We start from the raw sequence: 13,195 nt of genomic DNA, 5'->3' as shown, positions 1-13,195 counted from the left end.
ACACACAACTGTATAGTGATATTAGTCTAGAGAGAAGGAAAACTAAATACAAATAAGTTATTACTACAATGTCCAATACCCTTAAGTTAAAAAGATTTAAACTGAGACTAAAACATTTCTATTGTTGAAGCTTGCCATGTGCAATATATGAATAACAAATAAATATATGAAGAGGGCGACCTTTAGGAAGACGCGTGTCATATCTGCACCCGAGGGTCTCAGGATGACTTAAAATCATTATAAATCATACAGTCAAACCAAAAATTATTCAGACATAGTATTCATATAGTATTTTTTTACTAGTGTGTGCAGGACACTATAGTTCATTTATGTAAGCGAGACTAGCTAAATAAAGTAAACTGTGACATATTATACCCAAAAACTCTTCATACAGTGACTACCAGTGAAATTTATAACAAAATTTGGAACCAAATATGATTCAGACACTTTGAGCTGATCATGTTTTCTTCAGTGTTTTGTCTGTAATTGCTAATGCTCTTTTTACACACACACTGAACACAATGAAGCGTTGATTGGTCACTGGTTGAGCTAAACTGGTATTATCTAATTGTGTAGTTAAATTTACCAGCTGACAGATATTCAACATAGTGTGTGTGTGTGTGTGTGTGTGTGTGTGTGTGTGTGTGTGTGTGTGTGTGTGTGTGTGTGTGTGTGTGTGTGTGTGTGTGTGTGGGGGGGGGCTTGGTTTATTATACATTGTGGGAACCGAATGTCCCCACAAGGATAGTAAAACCTGAGATCACCTCCATTGTGGGGACCAGCCAGCGGTCCCCATGAGGGGAATGGGTTAATAAACATACTAAATTATATATTTTTGAAAATGTAAAAATGCAGAATGTCTCCTGTGATGGTTGGGTTTAGGGATAGGGGCAGTGTAAGGGGATAGAATATACAGTTTGTACAGTATAAAAACCATTACGCCTATGGAATGTCCTCACAAGGATAGAAATGAAAAACTGTGTGTGTGTGAGACAGTCTAACAGAAGGATGGACAAAACCAGTCAAATATCAACTGAGTTCTGCTCATATTTCATCACCACTTTCTAAACTATAGCGAATAAACTGAGATAATGCGAGAATAGGTGTCTGAATACATGTTAATTTGACTGTATATTATAATATAAGTCGCATTTGTAAGTCGCTTTGGATAAAAGCTTCTGCTATTTAAGGGTCCTTCCAGTCAAAAGCTTTTGATTTAGCGTTTCCCCCCCTCATGATAGAGCGTGACCTTTGACCTGACCTTGGCGAACTCATCGAAGGTGATCTTCCCATCCTGGTTGAGGTCCATGGTCCTGCTGAGCTCCTGGACGATCTCTCGGATGCGGTATCCCGGCAGAGGAAGGTTTGCGGCTCGGAAAAGGTCGTTCAGCTCGTCTGTGCTGATGTAACCGTTACCGTCCATATCTACCAGCAAAGGTCAAAGGTCAACGGTCAGTCCCACTGCCTCAGTAGCATAACAGCAAATATACAACATGACCAGTGCGCTCCGAATCACTCCAATGAACTGATTATTTTAATGAATCACTCAAAAGAATCATGAGTCAGTGTGGTTTTAGTATTATTTATATTCTATTTTAGTATTTTTAATTAGCTTTTATTTTTATATTAATGCTGGGTAACGATTAATCGCATCCAAATAAAAGCATGTATATATTTAAGAAATATTTGCATGAATATATATAATTTATATTATATATAAATATAAATGTTTTATATATAAATAACACCTTTTTATTAAATATGTACATGCATGCGTGTGTATTTATATATACAGAATAATTATACACAGTACACACACATATATATTAAACGTTTATTTTGGTTGCCCAGCACTAAGTTTCAGTTTTCATTTTTGTTTTAGTCGTTTTGCCGTTTTCATTTGTTTATTTAGCTTTAATTTATTATTTCAGTTTGAGTTATTTTACTACTTAAACTTATTTATCTCAGTCACTTCATGACCAGTGAAAAAATACTCAAATGCTGATTTAAATAGGTTTGAATCAGTGTTATTTAAGCATTTTATATACAACGATAGCATTTGAATTAGCTTTTATTTTTTTAAGTTATCATTTTAATTTTTTAAAGTTTGTTTTAGTAAGTTTTTATTCAATTTTAGTAATTGTATTTAGTAACTTATTTAAGTAATAACTTAATTTAGTAATAGTAACTTATTTCATTCAGTTAGTTGCCAAGTTGCAAGTTTTATAATTTTAAGATTTGAAATCTTTATTTCAATTAATACAAAATATTTGTAATAGCTTTTTAATTTTAGTTTACAATTATAACACTCGTAAAAGTCGAATAAACTGATTATTTTAATGAATCGTTCAAAAACTCAAGTTATTGGTTTTAATCACTCTAATGAACTTATTATTTTCACGAATCATTTAAAAGATTTCAGTGCAATAAATATGAATAAGAACTATTATTTTTGTTAAAGTCCGCGTGAACCGGAAGTTGCAACCGACTTTATCTCAGTGTTGTGACGTATTTCCGAGAGAAACGGAATACTAAATGAGGAAAATTAGTGGGCGTGGCTTTTTTTCCAACTAGCACCTGATTGGATCTAGAAAAGTAGGCGTTTCATTCAGCCGGTCTACTGTCAGTTTGAGGGGGCGTGGCTACGGATGACACCAAAACCGTCAAACCTACGTCAACAGGGAAGCTCCTCCAATGCAGAGGGGACGGGCATTTTCAGATTTTGATTAAAGATTACGAAGCCAAAACATTTTTTGTGTGGATTGACTTGCATGGATGAATTGTTCACCACAAAACGATCAATTTAGGCAAACAAAGCAAATATGGTCAATTTTAATATCATGTGGACTTTAAGAAACTTGGACAAATTATTTGTTCTCAGAAGTAGCCTACTAAAAAGGATTACTGATAAGATTGCTGAGGAACCGAAAGTGTAAAGAGGAATTAGATTAGAAACCAGTAATGAGCCAGTCACAGCGACAGCTTTTACACGGCGTCTGAATGAAAGTGTTTCTGGCTGTTCACTCACCAACTTTGCTGAAGGCTTCCCTCAGGTCCTCCATGTCCTCCGCTGGGATGTGTGTTGTGCCCGCCATCTTTCACTGATAGATAGATCACCTGTGAACAAGAGAGAGCTTAGTTTGTGTTCTGCTGATGATGTGCAAACATCTACTCGCTCAGGTTTTTTTCTCAGCGATATTTAAAGGGCACCTATTATGGAATTTTGACATTTTTCTTTCATGTAGTGTGTAACATAGATCTAAGTGAACAAAAACATCCTGCAAAGTTTGAAATATGAAAGTGCACCGTATAAAGTTATTGTCTTTCAAAAGTAAGAGTCGACTCGGAGACATTTTTATGAATCGTTAGAAGACCGAAGCTTTTTCTCTGACTAGATGACGTCAACTTGTCAAGTTATTTGAATATGATACGCCCACTTATTGCGCTCCAAGGCCAGCAGGGAAACATCAGGGCGACGAGACGCTGTGTTCTGAAGTGCGACTCAAAAGCCAACTTTTTTCATCTGCTCAAGGAGGAGCATTTGAAGACTAAGTGGCTACAATTCATATATACAGCTATACCACAGAAGTATAGTCCGAGCCTTGTGCTTTGTTCGCGCCATTTTGAAGACGATTGCTTTTTAAATGCAATCAAACTTGGATTCGCGAGCCGGCTGATATTGAAGGAAGGTTCAGTTCAAGTGTATTTGCATCAGCTTCCTCCTCCGTATCACAACCTGTAAGTGTTATTAATATTTGTTGCTTTTATGTTTTATGTAGCATGCTTAATAATTATTTTGTTTGTTGTGTAAGCACCGTTTAGCTTCTAGGTCTTCAATGACAATTGTATTGAGATATGTGAAGTGTTTGTCGTTGTTTTCGGAGTTGTCTTAAAGAATATAATATAATACCTTGTAACGTAACTGCATTTTTTTTGTGTAAAAACGTAATGTTTATGCATCGGGCTAACGCAAACAAAGACTGATTGTGCTTTTACAATATGAACTCTGGGATATGCTCGCTAACGTAACATTAAATTATTTATCTTATTTTTAGTTTTTTACTACAAACTACAAAGCAGTGGACTATAATCATTATTATAACACGATTTAATTGATAAAAGCATCATGTACTCCGTGTTAAACAATAAGTATTATCTCTGTAAACACTGCTGGGTCATCTGACCAATCAACGCAGATTAGCGTCGCGCAGAGGAGGGGTTTGGAAAAACGAGTCGTTGAACGAATCATTTGGGAGTCGGTGAGCAAATCAGGTAAAAATAAATGCATATTATACGAAAACAAAAGTGTTTTTTGACATTGCATGCACTTAAAACTGTTGTTGGGGACTCCCTAAACAACATTAGGAACATTTTAAATGTCATAATAGGTGCCCTTTAAAATCTTTTGCAATATTTTTAAAATGTCAAAAAAAAAAAAACTGCGAAATGACGGCGTTTCCATTAACTGATGTTATGACCATACTTTGTACATACTGGAAAAAATAGTAGTATGTTATGATATTATGGTATTCCAAACACAGCCGACATATGCTATAGTGCTGAATGATACTCATTGCATATGTGTGGGTGTTTTCTACCCAACAACAACATGGAAAAAAAGAAACCGTATTGAGACATTTTGCAAAACAGCCAAATGTTTCAGGAAAAAGTTGAAAAAAATACACAGACATACACACAAAATGACTTCGCTTCATCTATTCTGGGCCCGATCTTGTTTTCTTTGTAAATGATGCCCCTAGGGTCAATTTTCCATATGCATGGAATCTCTTTTCACTTCAAAAGTATCCAAATCAAACCATGGATGTCAAACTTACTTTGAATGAAGATAAAACTGATGAATACAAATTAAAATAAAAAAGACGTGTGTCATGACCATTGCAGTGTTCGTAGAAATTGCACATACTCAAAGAATTGTGTGACGGACCGTGGTTTGATGTATAATAATTATGGCATAAAAATGATGAGATAAAAAGTTGATATCATGACTTAAGTTAAAGTCTTTGAAAATCATGACTTAGTAGGGCTGTAACGATTAATCGCGATTAATCGAAATTCAAAATAAAAGTTTGTGTTTACATAATATATGTGTGTGTATTGTGTATAATTATTTTGTATATATAAATACATACACATGCATGTATATATTTGAGAAATATTTGCATTTATATACTGCATATATATTTTTATATAATGTATATTATATAAATAGAACTATTTTATATATAAATAACACATTTTTATTAAATATATACATGCATGTGTGTGTATTTATATATACAAAATAATTATACACAATACACACACATTTATTATGTAAACACAAACTTTTATTTTGGATTTTGATTAATCGCGATTAATCGTTACAGCCCTATGACTTAGTGTCATAATTGTTCAATTTTAATGTGAACTTTTTATGCAATAATTATGACTTTTTAAGTACCGGTCGACTACTGGTACATTTTCATGACAAATGATATACCAAAAAAAAAGGAAATGTTTTTCCTCTGCGTTTTTTAAAAAGTGTTGCATACAACATTGTCAAAACGATCCCCTGAAATTTAATTTTTTCCTCTTGCGATAAGTCATACCAATAATTATGGCAATGGATGTTGGTTGGTTTACATATATTAGATATCACAGCCACTAACCATTATTTTGAACCGAAGGAGAGTGTGTGTGTTATCCAAGTAGGCGTATTAATGGCAAGGAAAGACTCGTATACTGTGAGCGGCTCATATGAGGAGTTTCTGGGTGTTTCTCCTCATTTCTGCTTCGAGGTCTTGATTGTTGCGTTTCTTTGTGGTTATAAATCCAGTATTCATGTAATTATTTTGTCTTTTATGAGTTTAATAAAGAACTGTCTCGTATTCTCGTACACACCGCGTCATACGTCAGGCGACTGTAAATGTGTAAAAATTGTTTCCATTGCAGTTTTGCGAAATATTTCTTTTTCGAATTGCCTGAAAAAACCCTCATGCGAGCGTAAAAACTTTTTTTGCGATAAATGGGAGTTTTTGCGAAATTTACGTGTTTCCATTGGGCGTAGTTTCAATTGGCAATTTCAATTTGCGCAATAGAGAGCCTAAGTCCCGCCCCTCCGCTTCCGGCTCATGGGACCTTATTTCGGAAAAAAATCTGTATGGTAGTCAATGGCGAGAGATAACTTATCTTTTTATTCCGTCCGAACTGTGCCCTGAATTACACATATGATGTTTGTCAATTTAAAAGATAATGAAAGTCAAGACAGTCGCAGTTTGTCATAAAACTGAAGAGTAACGTTTAGTTCAATGTGAAAATCGCTCGATGAACTACATCTCTCGTCTCGCACTATACGTCACCGTTGCTCGTGTGTGTGCAGTCTGGTACAACACACTCCGGCATCACGGCGTAACGGCGTAACGTTACGATTATAGCGTAAGACATGACAGACGTTAGCTTCAGTAAAGTCAGCTTCAGTAGAGTTAGCTTCAGTAAAGTTAGCTTCAGTAGAGTTAGCTTCAGTAAAGTTAGCTTCAGTAAAGTTAGCTTCAGTAGAGTTAGCTTCAGTAAAGTTAGCTTCAGTAAAGTCAGCTTCAGTAGAGTTAGCTTCAGTAAAGTCAGCTTCAGTAAAGTTAGCTTCAGTAAAGTTAGCTTCAGTAAAGTTAGCTTCAGTAAAGTTAGCTTCAGTAAAGTTAGCTTCAGTAAAGTTAGCTTCAGTAGAGTTAGCTTCAGTAAAGTTAGCTTCAGTAAAGTAAGCTTCAGTAAAGTTAGCTTCAGTAAAGTTAGCTTCAGTAAAGGTAGCTTCAGTAAAGTTAGCTTCAGTAAAGTTAGCTTCAGTAAAGTTAGCTTCAGTAGAGTTAGCTTCAGTAAAGGTAGCTTCAGTAAAGTTAGCTTCAGTAGAGTTAGCTTCAGTAAAGTTAGCTTCAGTAAAGTTAGCTTCAGTAAAGGTAGCTTCAGTAAAGTTAGCTTCAGTAAAGTTAGCTTCAGTAAAGTAAGCTTCAGTAAAGTTAGCTTCAGTAAAGTTAGCTTCAGTAAAGGTAGCTTCAGTAAAGTTAGCTTCAGTAAAGTAAGCTTCAGTAAAGTTAGCTTCAGTAAAGTTAGCTTCAGTAAAGGTAGCTTCAGTAAAGGTAGCTTCAGTAAAGGTAGCTTCAGTAAAGTTAGCTTCAGTAGAGTTAGCTTCAGTAAAGGTAGCTTCAGTAAAGTTAGCTTCAGTAGAGTTAGCTTCAGTAAAGTTAGCTTCAGTAGAGTTAGCTTCAGTAAAGTTAGCTTCAGTAAAGTCAGCTTCAGTAGAGTTAGCTTCAGTAAAGTCAGCTTCAGTAAAGTTAGCTTCAGTAAAGTTAGCTTCAGTAAAGTTAGCTTCAGTAAAGTTAGCTTCAGTAAAGTTAGCTTCAGTAAAGTTAGCTTCAGTAGAGTTAGCTTCAGTAAAGTTAGCTTCAGTAAAGTAAGCTTCAGTAAAGTTAGCTTCAGTAAAGTTAGCTTCAGTAAAGGTAGCTTCAGTAAAGTTAGCTTCAGTAAAGTTAGCTTCAGTAAAGTTAGCTTCAGTAGAGTTAGCTTCAGTAAAGGTAGCTTCAGTAAAGTTAGCTTCAGTAGAGTTAGCTTCAGTAAAGTTAGCTTCAGTAAAGTTAGCTTCAGTAAAGGTAGCTTCAGTAAAGTTAGCTTCAGTAAAGGTAGCTTCAGTAAAGTTAGCTTCAGTAGAGTTAGCTTCAGTAAAGTTAGCTTCAGTAGAGTTAGCTTCAGTAGAGTTAGCTTCAGTAAAGTTAGCTTCAGTAAAGTTAGCTTCAGTAGAGTTAGCTTTAGTAAAGGTAGCTTCAGTAGAGTTAGCTTCAGTAAAGTTAGCTTCAGTAGAGTTAGCTTCAGTAGAGTTAGCTTCAGTAGAGTTAGCTTCAGTAAAGTTAGCTTCAGTAAAGTTAGCTTCAGTAGAGTTAGCTTTAGTAAAGGTAGCTTCAGTAAAGTTAGCTTCAGTAAAGTCAGCTTCATTCATTGAGAGAAAAGGTATGACGTCACATGTGCTCTTCTGGGTTTGTAGTCTTTGTAATTACGTATTTTCACAGTCTTATACCTCAACAGTTTTACATCAAACTGCGACTTTCTTGACTTTAAAATGTATCTTTTAAATTGACAAACATCATATGTGTAATTCAGGGCACAATTCAAACGAGATCAAAATATTTGTTGTCTCTCGCCATTGACTACCATACAATATTTTTCCGAAATAAGGTCCCATGGTCCACCGGAAGGGGAGGGACTTTAAATAGAGAGCCTAAGCCCCTCCCCTTTCGGTGGACCATGGGACCTTATTTCGGAAAAATATTGTATGGTAGTCAATGGCGAGAGACAACAAATATTTTTTCACACCAGAATAACAATTTTCATGATTCTGAAGCTGAAAAAACGAAATTATTGTAGATGAATATGATTTCACACTGTCACTCACTAGATATATTAAAAATAATAATGTAGGCCACTTTTTTACTGGACCCACATATATTCCCCCATTCATTATTATACATTATATTCAACATTATATATAGTAGTTTAATGTAGAACTGACACTAAAACTCTATTTTTCTAAAAAAATTAAAATAAAATCACACTAATTTCTATTTTGGGTGAATTATACACAACACATATTATCACTATCCACGATAAATATTGTTGCATTTTTGTATTGCGATATAATAATAAAAAATTCATGGCCAATGCATAAATAATGTTTTTGTGCTAACGTTTTGAGGACATTAACATTCCATTCCATTTTCCAACATTCCAAACATTCCAAACATTCCATTTTTTTAAACATGGAATGTTACTTTTGAATGTTCCGAACATTCCGAAACCAGTTGTAACATTTAAAAAAAAAACGTTTGATGAACGTCATTTTATAGATCATCATTTATAGACATTATTATAGATCAGATATCGTTCATAACTTTGAGAATAACATTAGCTTTTTATTTCTTCCTCTCTGGTCAACGCGAGGGTTTTGTGTTGTAAATGATGTAAAATGCACACATCCAGAGGCTTGAGCAAGACATTTCACACCGGAAGTGGCTGTTGCTTCTGGCTTTTGAGTAACAGCGTGTGGTTTGAGGAGACGGCAATAAAAATATAGCTTAGCAGAGCATAATCATATGATGAGAAAGAATTATGGTTATTGGTTATGTATTGCAACCTGAAGCAATGACAGCGAACTTTACAGTGGGTTTACAGCATTACGTAAATATAATATAACCAAGCGAATGAAGCATTAGCAGACGTGACTTCCTGTTTCCGAAAGATGTGTGTGTGACGTGATGAACGTTAACAAACGCAGAAGTGTGTCTGTAGTCATGGAAGAGTAGCCTGGGAAAACCCAGACCACTTCCGGCAAATTTAGATTTGCTCTGCAAGTGGGTCTGGCAAAGAGCCCATTGAAACCCATTTCCAATCCGTCGAAATCGCGGCACCAATCAGAAACGTTGGGGCGGGCTTTACACGATGACGACAGAGCAGAGACGGTGACTGACGCAGATTTTGTACATTACAAAGATGGATGCCGCCGTGGAACATCACAACATCACTCGTTCGAATCAGCTATCGCGTCTGTTTCAAGCGATTTAAAATTGTCATTTTCGTTAACACAAACAGAGAATTGCTGAGAGTCTCGAGATGTTTCTCCGTCGCTCTGCATACGTCATGTCATTCATCGCTCTGATTGGTTTTAGATCTATCCGACGTCCGTTGGTGACGCCCCTGTGGAAATGAATTGTCTATGGAGCTTTGCCAGACCCTTACTCAGTTACAACCGTTACAACTGAGAGTGGTCTGGGTTTTCCCAGGCTAATGGAAGAGGTTTAAAGCTCGTGTTTTTAAACGGCTGCTTCTCCTCATGATTTGTGCACATTAAGTATTAAAAAAGGAGTGTAACAACATATCTCAACACAAAAATGCAACAATATATGTATATAATATATTGTGTATAGTTCACCCAAAATAAAAATTACTGTGTGAGAAGTTTTCAGGGTTTTAGTGTCTAAACTACTATATATAATGTTGAATATAATGTATAATAATTAGAGCTGTCAAAAAATTAATCGTGATTAATCGCATCCAAAATAAAAGTTTGTGTTTACATAATATATGTGTGTGTAATGTGTATAATTATTTATATATTTAAAAACACACATCATGTATATTTGGTTATAAGAAAAATTGGTTATATTTATATATAAAATATTTATATATAATATAAATTATATAAATACAGTATATAAATGAAAATATTTCTTAAATATATACATGAATCTGTGTGTATTTATACATAATAATTATACACATTACACACACATATATTATGTAAACACAAACTTATTTTGGATGCGATTAATCACGATTAATCTTTTGACAGCCCTAATAATAATGCAATGGGGAAATATCTGTGGGTCCAGATAATGCCAAATGTCTGATGTTACCAGTAAAAAGTGGCATATATTATTTTAAATATATCTAGTCAGAGCGAAATCATATTCATCTACAATAATTCAGTATTTTCAGCTTTAGAATCATGAATATTGTTGTTCTGGTGTCTCTATTGTCCTGTGCTTTGGGTTTCCAGCACGAAGTCCAAGACTATTAATTTACACACACAATGTAATATCAAATTTAGCATTTTAATCATCAGTAAAAAAATAAATAAACCTTTTATCATATGTCTTGGAGGATCGCAATAATATCATATTGTAAGTTCAGTATTGTGATATGTATAGAATTGTGACACGAGGGTGTCGTTACACAACTAGTAATTTCTGTATGTTCTCTAAATATTCAAAACGTCCAGTTTATCTCTTCGTTATGAGAAAATTAATAGAACATTCCATTTTTTTAAACACGGAATGTTACTTTTGAATGTTCCGAACATTCCGAAACCAGTTGTAACATTTAAAAAAAAAAACGTTTGATGAACGTCCAACTCTGAACAAACATCCTATTAACGTTACAGGAAGAACATTAGCTCATAACTTTGAGAGATTGTTCCCTGTTTATATCTCCAGAATACTGAGACTTTTCTTCCTGGAAACTGTCTTTGTAACACAACTATAAAACACATTTAGCTGTGTGTGTGTGTGTGGATAATGAAGCTGGGCTCGCTTGTGATTTAAAATCTCTCAGGCGGATGCTTACTGTAATATCACTGCATTTATCATGCAAATGTTCTCTCTTTAAAGTCTGTTCATCTCAGTGAAATAATCACACGCTGCTGCACATTTGCATCTTCATGACAGCGATAAATGCTTTTTATCAAGATAAATCATCACTTTACAAGCAGCTTTCATGTGTTAACATTAGTTAAGATGGACTAACAATTAACAATACTTCTATTCAGCACATTTATACATTTTTTTAATTAAAAATGGTATCTGCTAACATCTGGTTAAAAAAATATCGCTTATTGTAGGTACAAGTTAGTTAATGACTTTATTGTTAAGTGTTACCACTATTTTATGTATTTTTCAGCATCTTTAAACACTCGAGCAATAGAACAACTGTTAGTTATCATTTCAAAATGTCTGCGTTCAGGCCTTCACATGTGCTCTGATCTTCCTCTTTCACATGTGCGTTCTGCTTTAGTTCTAGCTCAGCCTAGAAATAAATATGATATAATCGGTTCTTCTGCTGCACGGCCCACTCTTTGCAGAGGTGTGAGTGAAACTTTCTGAGACTCATCATGCTGAGATGTAAGATGGAGCACAGAATAGATGCGGATAACTTCATGCACTTGTTGCACAGCTAAACCACAGCTTCCTGTTCTCTATAACCGCAGCGCAAAGCTTCACTTCTGCTTCAGAATACACTCAAAACCCCCCAAAGCTTTATGGCAAACTGAAACCGAGAGCACGCCTAAAATCTGCAATTCAAAATTTTATGAGAAATTTGCCATTCCTCATACTGGTAACATCACATGCATTGGAAAAGCAAAGTTATTAAATTAAATAGCAATGGCAAAATGTGAGACTTTTCACTCTCAGATGTTTGGACTGTATTCCCAAGCTAATATAAATATTCAATTCAATTCAAATTTATTTGTATAGCGCTTTTCACAATAAATATGTTTTAAATATGTTTTAAGAACATGTTAACGTTCCCTTTTAAGTTATGAAAATGTAATTTCTGAATGTTAGCTGAACAAGTAACATTCTAAAAAATGACAAACGTACAACTACAACATTTCAGAAAGTTCCATAAACGATGTATAAACAATGTTTTTGAGACCATAATTACAGACCAGATAACTTTTTATTAATGTTACTGGATGAACGTTTGTTCATAACTTGCAAAAAGATTGGGAGTCTGTGTTTTTTCAGCTGTTGCATTAATATTCAACTAAATCTATGAAAAATGCATCACATGTGAAGATGAAGCGCACACATTTACACAATCATCAACTAAAGCCGTTTACATGATTACTACACATGATCTGAAAGTTTCAGGCTGTTTCTCGTTTGAAGAGTGCATCAGTGATGGACGCTATTACTGTACTTTCATACACCCGTAGTGATGATGTGCATCTCTTACCTGCAGACGCCGGTGGACTTCAGGGTGGATCTGTGTCTGGTCACTCTCAGAGGTTCTGCAGCGACTCTATTCAAATGTGAGAGGAAGGAAGTGACATACACAGAGGCCTACACGACAGTAGAAACAGGAACACACACGTCTATGTCTTTATAAGGTAAAACGCTTGACATCTGCACACAGTAAGAAACATGATCAACTTCTGACAGCATCTGTCACTATTCTGAGATTCAACAATGCTAAGGTTTGATCTTGTGAAATGGTCAATTCAAGAATGTCACCAGAAAGTGTACAAACAAATGTCATCGTTTAAGAAACATCCTCGGGAAGAAGTGTAATCTATATTGTATATGATTATCAATCCTGAGTGTCATTAGTAATGTGCCTTTTTTTTTTCTTGGGAGGTTTTATTGATCTTAGGAGATCTTATTGATGGAAAACAAGATTTGTAAAACTTTTTTACCAAAAATTTTTTTCGAATTTTTTTTTTTGAAGATATCCACTTGAGTGGGCAATATACATTTGGTTCTAGAGATTAAACGTAATACAGTAATAACAAAGCAATCCTGTGTGTACTTAACAAACCAATGAATAAAGTTATATAAATCATTTAAACACTATAAAATATATTTTAAAAATAATAATA

General features: G+C 34.7%; 2 protein-coding genes across 2 annotated transcripts in view; one reads left to right on the top strand and one right to left on the bottom strand.

Annotated features, from left to right (window-relative positions):
• The window catches only part of lcp1 (lymphocyte cytosolic protein 1 (L-plastin)), a 26,967-nt gene extending 14,302 nt beyond the window's left edge, over positions 1-12,665 (bottom strand). Inside the window, exons 1-3 of the mRNA XM_079619663.1 lie at positions 12,553-12,665; positions 3,029-3,117; positions 1,262-1,425 (exon numbers count right to left, since the gene is read on the bottom strand). Coding sequence (XP_079475789.1) covers positions 1,262-1,425; positions 3,029-3,095 — 231 coding nt within the window. The 5' untranslated portion in view covers positions 3,096-3,117; positions 12,553-12,665. The remainder of the gene's footprint in view (positions 1-1,261; positions 1,426-3,028; positions 3,118-12,552) is intronic.
• lrrc63 (leucine rich repeat containing 63) overlaps positions 12,564-13,195 on the top strand; it is a 35,171-nt gene continuing 34,539 nt past the window's right edge. Inside the window, exon 1 of the mRNA XM_079619665.1 lies at positions 12,564-12,706. The gene's annotated coding sequence lies outside the window, so the exon portion shown is untranslated. The remainder of the gene's footprint in view (positions 12,707-13,195) is intronic.

The sequence above is a fragment of the Phoxinus phoxinus genome, assembly GCF_949152265.1.
Source record: "Phoxinus phoxinus genome assembly, chromosome: 7".
NCBI classification, from domain to species: Eukaryota; Metazoa; Chordata; class Actinopteri; order Cypriniformes; family Leuciscidae; genus Phoxinus; species Phoxinus phoxinus.
This window is presented reverse-complemented; position numbering and strand designations above follow the sequence as displayed.